The sequence below is a fragment of the Chroicocephalus ridibundus genome, chromosome 2 (genome assembly GCF_963924245.1).
Source record: "Chroicocephalus ridibundus chromosome 2, bChrRid1.1, whole genome shotgun sequence".
Lineage (NCBI taxonomy): Eukaryota > Metazoa > Chordata > Aves > Charadriiformes > Laridae > Chroicocephalus > Chroicocephalus ridibundus.
Genome location: NC_086285.1, coordinates 94,318,545 through 94,330,916, shown reverse-complemented (window position 1 = coordinate 94,330,916; position 12,372 = coordinate 94,318,545). Strand labels below are relative to the sequence as shown.

At 39.8% G+C, this 12,372-nt stretch overlaps 1 protein-coding gene across 11 annotated transcripts in view; it reads left to right on the top strand.

Annotated features, from left to right (window-relative positions):
* COBL (cordon-bleu WH2 repeat protein) overlaps nucleotides 1-12,372 on the top strand; it is a 164,113-nt gene that overhangs the window by 131,309 nt on the left and 20,432 nt on the right. For all 11 annotated transcript variants that reach the window (XM_063326237.1, XM_063326238.1, XM_063326240.1 and 8 more), the window contains one exon: nucleotides 4,083-4,395. In XM_063326237.1, coding sequence (XP_063182307.1) covers nucleotides 4,083-4,395 — 313 coding nt within the window. The remainder of the gene's footprint in view (nucleotides 1-4,082; nucleotides 4,396-12,372) is intronic.

The window sequence follows — 12,372 nt, the reverse complement described above, 5'->3', positions numbered from 1 at the left end:
TAGTAATCAAAGTGAGTATTTTAGCCATGGTAGTCTTCGCTTATTGAATTATATCTTCATTTCTGAAAGTGCTGATTAGCATTTAAACCAGGTGAGGTTTATCTGTCTCCCCATCATTGGCATTCCGTATGAGTAATGTGTACATATATGAGATATCAAACTGCACGAGTGCAGATATGACTCCTCTAAACTCAGAGTTCAGTGTTTTCCTAATTACTTACAGCCTATTGAGATTAAAGCGACAAGATCTGTTTTGTGTTAAACAAGAAGCTCACATTCTTTACTGATGAGCTACTCTCCTCTTTCCCTCTTGATGATCACGGGCAACATTCTTGCAAACAGACGTCCCAGTCCCCGTCCCCCCCCAAGAAAGCCTTTGTAACTTGTGGTTGACCTAATTGTGCAGCGACAGCGCTGCTGCTGCTAAGCAGGGGAGGTCCCTGGTATGGCGCTGCCTTGGGCTTTGCACAGTCTGCAACCTGGAGCAGGATGTAGGTAAGCAGCAATGCAGGGCATTGAGGGATACTCTCCAATTTTACTTGTGGGCGAGGCGCCCCACGGAGATTTCAGTATGACTCGGAGACCGTGGGCCAAGTTCTACACTCTTTTCAATATCACACCCCACCTGAAACCAGTGAATGGGGTCACATTTTACTGGAAAAAAGATCTTGGCATTGTTATATATTTGGAAACGCAGACAGTCTTCTGAGGTACAGCAGTGTTTCAGTAATGTATTATCTGTGGCAATTGTTATTTACGTGTCCACGCCTGAAGTACTTGCTGAATATTCTTCTTAAACTGCATGTGTCTACATGAGGCATTGAAGATCAGAGCCTGTACTGAAATCTTCTTAGTGGCATGACAGAGAGAAACAAATGTTGAGATTTTTCTTTGTTCGACCAGCAACTAACCTCTGTAGCTGCCATTGCTGTGATCACACTGTGCTTAGTGTGTGGTGGTTTTCTGCCTGTGCAATCCCTCTGAGAAAAAACGTGCAAAAATCACAAGGCAGAATCGCATCTACTACTGCGTGTTACGCAGTTCTCTGTGTAGAATTAGAAAGTTTTAAAAGGTATTTTCTGACTCCTGGAGTCAAGACCACTCAGTAAAGTTGAGGTAGGCTTTTTTCATTTCATGTATTGTTACCCAGTAATACCCATCCATCTTCGGTTAGCACCACTGGAGACTTAATCAAGCGTGTGTAGAAGGAAGAAAAGATTTTTACTTAATACATCCAAGGATGGCTCAACTTTAAGAGAGGGGTGTTTTAGTGATGCTGTTAGCTGAAACAAGGTTGTTAACATGACACAGAACTGTAGCAGTCGTGTTTTATATGTGTGCTTTCATGTTCAGATGAGTAGTAGTGGCAATCAAAAGGGTTTGCCTCAGCCAGCGACTCTGTTCGGTGCCATGTGTTAACTGTGTTAAAAATTAAGGGATCTTCTCAGTGAAGATAAAAGATTAGGAAAGCGCTTTGACGAAATGGTAGGCTTGAAGAAAGGAGGACATTTTGGTTTTGCTTGACCATAGGGAATTTAATCGTTGAATAGAAAGTTGTCTTTCTGTAGTTCTGTGCTTCAGGATGAAACTGCTGTAGAATGAGGAGGCTCTTACACTGGACTGGATGATTCAGCTGCCAAGATCCAGACATAGCAGATAAGGATTGATTCACACATGGATCCTGCTAATAACAGAATTGATTTCCATTTTGTTTGTCAATATGTGGGAAGAATGGGCTGGGGGATGGCGATTCTGCTGTACAGCAGCTTGCTGAATCATATCAGGGAGAGACTCAAGTGTTGTTACTACAGTAGACAAGTAGGACTGCATGACCAAAAGGATCTCAATCCCCAAGCAGAAAGATGCAGGAAATAGTTGGAGGCAGGCAAGTTGCAGGCAAGAAGAGGATGAGGAAGTGAGAGAGACAGCTAGGGAGGAAAAGCCTGCCATCCTCATGTCAGGAACTGGAACTAGGTACTTTGTTATAAATTGCTGTGCCAGCTGTATTGTGGAGGTGATTTATGGCATCCTGGTGACAAGAGATGTGGCCTGTATATAGAGGTCTCTTTGCATCAAGGTATACTGCATTGTGCATTACTTCAAAATCTTCCTGTATGCTTCCAGTCTTCAACTTCCACTCTTTAAATTTATTTCTTTGCTATCCTACTTTGTTCTGTTCTTAACATATTGTAGCTTTTACTGATGCTTTGGTGGTTCGTTGTTACTGGGGATTTTTGCTTGTTTGAAAGCCAAGCAGGCCATATACGCTTACATGTTCATTTACTGTCTATTTTTGTGGGGGGTTATTATTTGGTATTTAATGTCAAATTATTCATATTTCTCCCTGATGTTGGTGTTTTCCTAACTGTAGTTCTGTCATGAGCCTACTCTAATCCATTCAGTGACACACACTTAGTTCCTGTAATTGCTGTTCTTAGATGGAACGATCTCTTGGATTAAATCTGGAACCTAGAGCTAAAGTTATAGAAAATAAGGTCAAAAAAATCAAGTCATATTACTTCCAAAGTCACAATAGAGTCTTTGGATCATCTTCCATCATTAATATTGATGCTTGACAGCACTTACAACTTTAATCTTGATTTGTAACCCTCTGAGTTTTATTGCTTCTGCTGTCAGAAATAAATTTCAGTACTTAATGGCATCTTGTAACCTCAGTCAAGGAGAATGTTGGTTTGATTTTTATTTTAGTTGTACTCAAAGCTTCACTGCTAAGCTACACCCTTACAAAATTATTTCTATGGCATTTTTTAACAAAGTCGTTTTCAGTTCTCTGATTTGAAGAAAATACTTTTGTGTACACAAAATAATACAGAAGTATTTTTGTCCATTGATCATTTTTATTGAGCTATAGTTTCATGTATGCTTCAAAAGTTGTAGATTCTGACCCTAAAAAACAGTCAAGTGAATGTTTAATCTTAGTCACGCTTGTAGACCTGGGACTTCTCATATAATTAATATCCACCACAAGTGTCTGCAGGATCAGACCATAAACCATTGTTTAATCTTCCTTTTGCTTACTGAGGTTGAAGAAGAGAATGGAACACACTTATAATTCCAAATTAAACATTTAGATTAGTCTTTATTGATTCCTTTTGATCAGAAGAAGGGCTTGATTCTGTCTTCGGTCACTCAATAATTTCAGTCATTGAAATTATTGACCTTGTTGGGAGTTCTCCTTTAAAGGCATAATTGCAGGATGGAGTCTAGAGTTGTACATTTCTTAAGGGAAATAACAAAATAGTATTTTTAACCAAAAAACCCACAAAACAAACAAAAACCCAAGTAGCTCATAGGAACCAAACTAAAACAAAGTATGAAAAATTGTACTGTGTCTAATTTTCTCTCAAAATGTACAACTTTTAATAGAGTTAAACATGCAAAGGACATATCCCTTGATATCCTTTATAAATGACTAAATATTGGAACAGGTTCTGCTTTAAGCATAGTAGCGTCTAATTTTCTGTACACTTATTGGTAGATTATGTATGCTTTAAAAAAGACATGATTGGTATTCTCCCACTTAATGCATAGGAGATTGAAGGGTGGTAAAAAAAGTGGCACCCAGTGGGACAGCAGTAGATCCAATTTACCAGTTCAGTGTCCTGACTGGGAAATGCCGCCCATTTTTACCAGTGCATAGACTTCGTATTGGAAATGTCATGATCTGTTTGGCAGCATGGCAGAAGGAAAAATGAGATCACGTTGTCAGAAGCAATAACAGGAGTGATTTCTTGCACCACATCATTTAAACTTGATCTAATTCCCCAACAAACTGTCCCTGGAAAGTTGTTTCTTCATAAAAGTAAGGAAACTGACTTGCTATGGAAGTTATAAAACACAAACTCTGCAGGACAGGTATAACAAACCACCTTTTTAAAAGTAGAAGAGGACAACATTTTTATCATTTTTCAAATCGTCTTTACCCTATATACAAATATTGAGCTCCATCCTACTATTTCTAATGTATTTCATGTGTTTTTTCCAATTCCAAAGGAATAGCTCTGTGTTTGATTTATGTACTGATGACTTTCAGCTAACTTCCCTTGCTATATTTCATTTAGAGAGCCTGCTGCCTGCACATGATAATGTTTATGTAGTGGATGACACGGTTCTGGAGCTATCAGAGATGGAAGAAACAGCATCAGAAAGCAGCTGTTTTGCATCTGAGGACACCACGGAAGACTCGGGTGTTGTGAGCTCCCCATCCGACATTGTCTCTTTGGATTCACAAAATGACAGTATGAAGTTGAGAGACATCAAGCTGATCAATGGCTACATGGACACAGCTGAGGCAGATGCGGTGTGTGGCACAGAGAAGAACGCTTTAAAGAACGCCTACAGCGATAGCGTGGGATCTGACAGCGTTCCACAGAGGTAAAAATTTATTTGCAACCAGCTCTTCAAAAATATCTTGCACGTCCTCCTTGTAGGGAATCATTTAAGAAAACCAACTTCTACTTTCTTCTGCTCTTTCATAAACCAGTACCAATGCCAAGTGACTCCTCCCAGTGAAAAGTTCACTGCCAAATCCCCTCTAGGGACATACTTGTAGCAACAGGCAAAGGTCACTTTTCTGTTTGAACTTGTAGTTACATTTCTTGCAAAAGACCGCTTGCTGCCCTCCAGAGTGAATTTCTCTAAGAACTCTGAAATAATTTTGTTACAGTTTGGTTTATTTGGTAGTTCTGATAGCATATGAAGTGCTTAAAATGTTACTATATATTGATCTAGAAAAATGACATGCAGGTCATAAAATGGAAAATTCATCAAACGGAAAAATCTAAGCCACCGAAAGCCAGGTGGAAAAGGATTGTATTCAGTGAAATTTGGGGATTGGTTTGTGGGTGTGTGCATACATATATATGTTCACCTAATGCTAACCTCCACTGGCATTATACATTGGGTTTGGGGTTTTTTTCAGCATATTTTCTTTTTTTTTTCATAAGCAAACATTTTCCTGCAGTTTTTGCAAGAAAATACGAGAACCTGGAATTTAACTGGAAGCTGCCTTCAAGCACAAGTGACTCTGACACTGTTTGTTTGCCAAAACTCACATAGTTGGTGGCAGGGCTGCAAAGGGAACCCAAAATTTATAGGACTTCGCAAATATAAACTGGCCAAATAGGAAGCGGTGCCTCCAGCAAGGAGGGTGGCCTGGTAATACTGACAGGGATCCGCTCTGTGTGATGCTGCAGAGTCATGGGACAGGGGCCAGAAATTCCTCTGAATTCTCAGTTGACACAAAGTCTGTGCTTTCTGGTCTCTCTCCATTCAGCTGCTGATCTGTAGCCCCTTCATAAGAGCATGTATCATGACCTAGTTATTTCCTTCCACGCATTTCTGAGGGAAAACTTCATCTTGGATCATGCAGTGGGCGATAAATTAGGGATAAATTAAGCTAAAGTCAGTATTTAACCTATTGGAGTGATCTCAGGGCTTTTCTTTATCCGTCAACATCAATGGGGAGAAGATCAAGCCTCGAGCAGATAATTGCTCAACAAAACATTTTTCTCGTGGTTTGTCCTTTTACAGTTTCTTAGGTCCTGATGCAGTCTCTATTTGGAGGATTAGATAGGCTAGTATAGTAACTGCAATTAACATTCCAGCCCTGATCCAAAAAAGCAACCCATTAATTTCAGTAGATTTAGATTGGGCCTGGTAAGTTAACTAAGCAATCCCAACTGTCCACAGAACACAGGATCTAAACTGGTTAGGAAAACACACATGCGCGTTGAGTGAGGAGGAAAGATGTTGAGCAACAACATCAAAGCAAAGCCTTGTAAGAACAATCCTAATCAGCGAAAAATATTTTGTACTACTTCTGGTTTTTTTAGTCAAATAAAAGATTGGCCACAGGTCATTAAGTGACACGCTCCCTCTTGGAAGTCAGTATTCTCTCCATCTTTCACTTCAGCCAAAGATACATATTCTGTACGTTGCATTGAGATTTTCCTTTGACACACAAACACTCAATTTTTTTAATAGTTGGAAAGAGTGCCCATAGAGGAGACAATGGGAGATTTCATAAGCTGGCCAGAGGACTGCTGCTCAGGGGTCTTGTTGAGCCAAAGGGGTGGAAGCTGGAAAGATAGTGTGGTGTACTGCCCATGGCATTTAGGGAGGTCATTACTCCCCCTGCTCAGCCCCTGCGAGGCTGGTACTTTAGTACCGGTGTCCAGTCTTGGGCCCCCAATTCAAGAGAGAGGGTACAGAGGAGAGCCACTATGAGGGGCTGGGGCGCTGGAGCACATGAGGTATGAGGGGGAGAGGAAGCAACTGGGTTGTTCAGCTTGCAAAAGTGATGTGGGTAAGGAGGGACCTGATTGCAGTCTTGCCCTAAACAAAAGGAGGACTATGAGGCTTCTCAGGGGTACACAGTGAAGGGACAACAGGCAACCGCTACCAGCTGCTGGAAATAAAATTTGAACATGAGGAAACTCCTCAAAACAGGAGCGGTTGCGCAGTGGAAGAGGTTGCCCAGAGAGGTCAAGGAATTTCCACGTCTGAAGGTTTTCAGAACTCAGCCAGGCAAAGTCTGGTCTTGCTTTGCAATTAGCCCTGCTCAGAGGAGGACGTTGGGCTAGGCTTCCAACTTAATAATTTCTGTGACTTTATTGTGCTAAATATTCTGTATTTATCTAATATGTCCATCATTTAAAAAGAGTGGGTCTGGACTGAAATAGGAGACAGTTACTGTTGTTTGGGTAGTGCAGTTATTTTTCATAAATGCTATTTATGTTTTAGGCTCTGGGACAGCAAAATTGCTTCAGATCAGTTTTAGGGTATAGCAGGAACTTAACGTTTGTGATTCCTTTTAATCTTACGTCAGCAATGACTTTAGATTGCCACATCAGCGATGCTGGTAGTAATATCTTTTAAACTTTTATGCACTGAACAGGCTAGTAATATTTGAATGTAAATCCAATTCCACTCCTAACCTGTGTTTGTAAACAAACCAGCTTTGAAAATTGTGCTCATCTAAATCCTTTTGAGGTCAACTTGCTAAGTTTTCAAAAGCCACTTCCTAAGTTTAGAGGGAAAGAAAAAAAAAAAAGAGTTTTTTTTAAACCTATTTGTATAAAATTCTTGTTTTTGTGGGATGTAAATCAATTCTGAGTACAATTTTGGGTACGGTCTTGAGTACAGCCAAATTTGAAGAACATCAGTTTCAACTTCCACTCTCAGAAAGTTGCCACCCCACTAATAAAATCTATTAGGAGCTCTGAGATTGTATGTAGTATCTGTGTATGTATGTACACAAATGTATTTATGTATACATATTACATATATGTATGTAAGAACGGGCTACTTTCAGGACCAATTCAGCTTCCTAAATTCGCAGACAAGTCGAAGTGCAGTTCATGTGAATAATTGATACCAACCATTACTGAGTTTTAAACATGTTTCATAAGCTACAAAACTTAAAGGAAAATTTTACATGGAGTTTATTCATGCCTTTGTATCTTCTTCTAGTCCAGGTACCAAGACCTAACTCAGTTCTAAAAGGAAGATAAGAACAAAGAAATTGGGAGAGCATGTCGCTACTTTAAAGTAGCGGTGTTTAGCAGCAGTGAGTCGGAGTCCTCCTTGAGTCTGAGCTCCACTCAAGCCAGAAATTTTATTTAGTGACTAATTTGGCTGAGGCTTGGGGAAAAAAGGGTAATAAGAATAATGGAAATATTTAACTTGTTATTTTAAATTGTAAAGCTGACTAAAACTTGAGCTTTTCACCCACTGAAATAACTAATTCCTAAGGATATAAAATGCTGTATACTAAAATCATTTTGTACTCTGTGGGCTGAGAAAAGTGTGCTTAAAATGGAAGCAAATTATATTTGGAGTATGAAGGGCTATAAGAAAGTCCAAGAGCTATTTTGCAAATGCACTGTGAAGAACTGCGGTGAAGAGCGGAATCAAGTCCACAGTTCTTACCTAGGTTTGGTCCAGAGGCTTAGCCTGTGCTCCGAGAGATCAAGAATATTTTGCCACATTGCTTATTTTGGTTAATTGTACGTTTATTTTTAAAGTAATTTTCCTTAGAGTTTCTGGAATTGTTTACCGGGTGGGCTGGATGGTCTCTGTGTAGCTGAAATGCCTGGTAGCCTTAGAATATCACAGCAGGGTCTGCACCTCGTCTGCTGCTGAAGTCAAGGAAAGTTGTGAGCGTTTAAGGGTACAGTCTTCAACAAGCAATAGGTCTGTCTGCACGTAGCAGCATATAATAGTATGGCCGGGTGGGAAATGGCACGTACCATGGGCTTTGCACATGCAGAAATGACAACCACAGCAGAGCTCAAATCTCATTCAGTTCCCAGAGCACAGATGCAGAAATTTCTACAAGAAGGTCCCCGGATTCCAGGGTTTCCCAGCTGGGGTCTTTCCTCCATGGTTTTGTTTTCCAGTACATGGGAGCCACTTGCAAGTGCACTCTTTGTTTTGCTTTGTTTTGGTTTGGGATTCTTGTTCAAGCAATCTTAATCCAAATACACGTATTAATTAGCATGTAGAGTATCAAATCAAATGTCAAACCACTCAGTTCTACCCTTGGCTCTGCCTGTAACCTGTTAAACCATCTTTGTCTCTCTGCCTCTGGTATCCCCTTCAGCCACTGACTGTTGTTTTACGGTAAAACCCGTAACGCAGCTATCATATCTCACAATATGTTTGTACAGCGCCTGGTGGAGCAGAATCCAGACCTCAGCTGGAGGTGCCAAGGGCTAACCCTATATAAATAATTGACTACATGCAGTGTTTGGCTGTGGATGTTTTAATATTAACTGCTGACTCTGAACACTGTACTACATAGTTCTCTTTCTTCATATCCTTCCTTACGGTTGATTTCTTTGTGTTATGTATCTGTTCACCAAATTTTAATATATAGTGTTAAATGAGTAACAAGAAAACCACAGAGAAGCTGAAATGTTGCTTATGTAGCAGTAAGTACATCTCATGATCTCACAGTGTTGCAACTCTGTCCTCCCATACCCCCTCCTTTCCCATCCCTTGTGTGGTGTCATCACGCAAGCTCCTAGGGGCAGGGATCAGACAATTTTATATGCCTATAAAGCATCATGCGCACCTACTGTCTGGAGCTTTATAAATAATTACACATTAAAAATTATGTTAAAATAAAATTATTAGGGATGCTAGGTCACGCACTCAAAGTTAGGTAACATTAATATTAAGGCTGTCTGTGTAACCTTAGATTCCCCCCTTTAACCTTAATTGCCCCCCTTTTGTGCAGTCTGATAAAGTCTCTAGTTAAAGCGATCATGCGCTACTTTGTTTTATTTCTTTCAAAGTTTCAGAGCTCAATTAATAAATGCAGGTATGCCACTGTTCACTCTCAGTTCAAATTCTCTTCCGGAGACAGGATTTTTAATTTCCTTTTGTTCTTTTTATCTTACTCATTACACTAGTATCCATGTGCCGTGCAGACTTTAATTCATTTCTCTGCACAGTACTCCCATGAGTTGAAAAAGTGGCTTTATCGTATTTTAGAGAAGGAGAGCTGATGCGCAGAGAGTCAAGGCGGACTAGTGACCAGTTAGACTGCACAGGACCTCTTTTTTTTAGAGGACTGAGCATTAAATAGCATTTCATGTATAAGAAGGCAGCTCTCCTTTTCCTCCAAACTCTATTCTTGGAAGACATTTAACCATTTTGGCTGAAACATAACAATAGAATGATCATGGGCATGATATAAATTACTGCATTTGGACTGCCACCTAGCAAAGATGTATAATCTCTCAAAGTTATAGGCAATGGAAATCAGGGTTTTAAAAGGGCTCTTAAGAGTGAGTAGTTTCACCAGCCTCTCTCAGAGCAGAAAAACCACTTCAAAATACAAAACTTTTTTTTTATTTATTTTGAAAGTTTAAAATGTATTGAAATATTTAAGAAGTAGAAGTATTTTAAAATGTAAAGGGAACTTGGCAGTTATAAAGCTAAATAAATACAGACTTGTCTGGGACAAAAAGATAAAATACTTTCCAAAGGTCTGAAAGGGGTTTTCCCCTCCCTTGATTTTCTGTTTCAGTAGCCATGAGAGCAGAATATTTTGTCACGTACAGCTAGTGGAGGGCATAGGGTGGGGGTGGGGGAACCCTTCTGAGATCGGTTCATGCTGTGGATCTGGACAGGGATAATCTTATTTCCTCCCTTCCTCTTGGGAGAGTTTGTTACCTTTGGCTCTGGTTGGGGTAGTTGAAGCTACTGAGAGGAGAAGGGTCCTCTTCATTACCAACCTGAGAAATACTCGCTGTTTGTTACAAATCTTTAGGGTTTTGGTAAGTTAGTTTAAAACAAAAGCTTGAAAGGATAGAGGTGGATGAACTTGTTCTGCTTAATTTTCAGCCCATTCAAATTGAAATGTTACAAGGTTTTATATTCCGCTTGGGAAGGACAGCAGGGAAAGAGAAGGCAGTAGCTGGAGAGAATTCAGTGATGAAGCTGGTCAGAGGAAATAAAAATATAATAGTGAGTGGCAGAAGGCAGGCAGGAAGGAAAGCAGTCATGAAAAATAGCGTATGTATGTATTATATATATCTCTGTGCACAAACACATTCTATATAATTATATGTCACTTGTAACTATCTCTGAGAAATATGGGGAAGTTTTATTCTATTATTTTTCTATAGGGTAGGTTTTATTTTAGCTGGGTAGGCACATGTTTTACTTTTTTGAAAATAGAAATGAAGTTTTAAGGGGGAGGAAAGTAGATAAAGAGTTAAAGCAACAGGGAGAACTTCAGGGATGAAAAATTACTTAATTAAGACCCAGATGTCTGACAGATTTGCAAGCCTCTGCTTCTTACATAGTTTTGCTAATTTCCTTCCTTATCTCTGGCTTTCCCTTTCCCCTTGTTCCAGAAAACTCTTTAAATTTGGATACTGTCATGCACTTTTTGCTGGCAGATATTCATGGAGGGAAGATACTAATGATATTATGGTTAAGTAATAGATATTCGCAGTCATTATAGAGCAGGAATCCAAATTAAAAATGCCGTGTGCTTTGGAGCTGCAGAATATTTTACACGTTAGGAAGCAGCTTGGGTTGCTAAAGGTGTAGTGCTGGCTTCCAGGAGAGAAAGGCTCAGGTCCTTGCTCTGTTTTTTATTTTTCTGTGTAAACCAGGAGAAGTTATTTAACCTCACTGTGCCATCTTTGAACTTGCAGTGTTGTATTGCACGAGTGATGTGGCTGTATGAAGATTTAAATCATGCTCGTCCCCTTTCCTGACTATTCCTGGCAATGCTGTCCACCTGCAGGCTTTCCCGTTGAGAAGCTGTTGCCAGACGCCCGTGCGAGGAGGGGGGAGTGGGGGCATGCTTCCAGCTGTATAGCAACTACAAGCTGCTGCCTATGCAGCAGGACCCTGGAAATGACATGTGTCGGGGGACTCTGGAAGCTTAAATCACCCTGCTATGTAACAAGCTTAGAGATTTCTAGCATTAAAACACAAAACGATACTAAGCAAAAGCATTTTCATTTGCTTTCTATTTAGATTTTTGACCAGTAGCCATGGAGGAGGACTGTAAAAGGACCATAAACCCAGCAGCTGCTGAAAAATTACTTCATTTTCCCCTTCATCTATATTTGCAAGTTCTTTTTTTTTAATTGGGTAGCGAAGGCACTGAAGGCACCACTGGACCTGTGTGTTCCAGGATTGGAAAATAGTTTAACTCAATCTCTTATGATGTTTATTCAGCACAGATATAAATGCAGTCTAAAGACATTTGCAAGTCTGATGCAGTGCTGCAGAACTAGAAACGGAACACAAAGAAACTTGGAATGGAAATGATACCTATACCTTGCTCTCAAAAAGTACATGCAGCTTTGTTTTGCATCAAAGACAAGTGATGACTTTGCTATCTAACCAGTCCTAAATTGATTGTTCAGTCTACAAATTTTGCATTTTAACAGGCTTTGGTCATTTGAACATTAAAACCTTATGCTCAAGTTCACAGGAGGCAGCAGAAATGGAAAATATCGCTGGTCGGATCGTAGCTTAGGAGACCAGAAAGTCCACCGCTTAAACTAGCTGCTCTCCTGCTGCTGTTATATTCCTTCCTTGGAAAGAAATAGAAAAAAGTCATCTTGCCTAAGAAATGCAAAGAATGGAAAAATGGTCCCTAAGATTTTGTAAACTATTGGTTAATCTGGAAAATAGTTACCTGCACCTTTGAAGAGTACTTTGCTGCATCTCTCACAAAAACAAATATATAAACACTTTGAGTTTACTTAATGCCATCTTTCTGGCCTGGTTGAATAGAAAGTTGTATTCAAAAGGCTTCAGCCATACTTCCTACAACTGAAAATCATTCGGCATCAGTCTCTTCTTTAACACCCA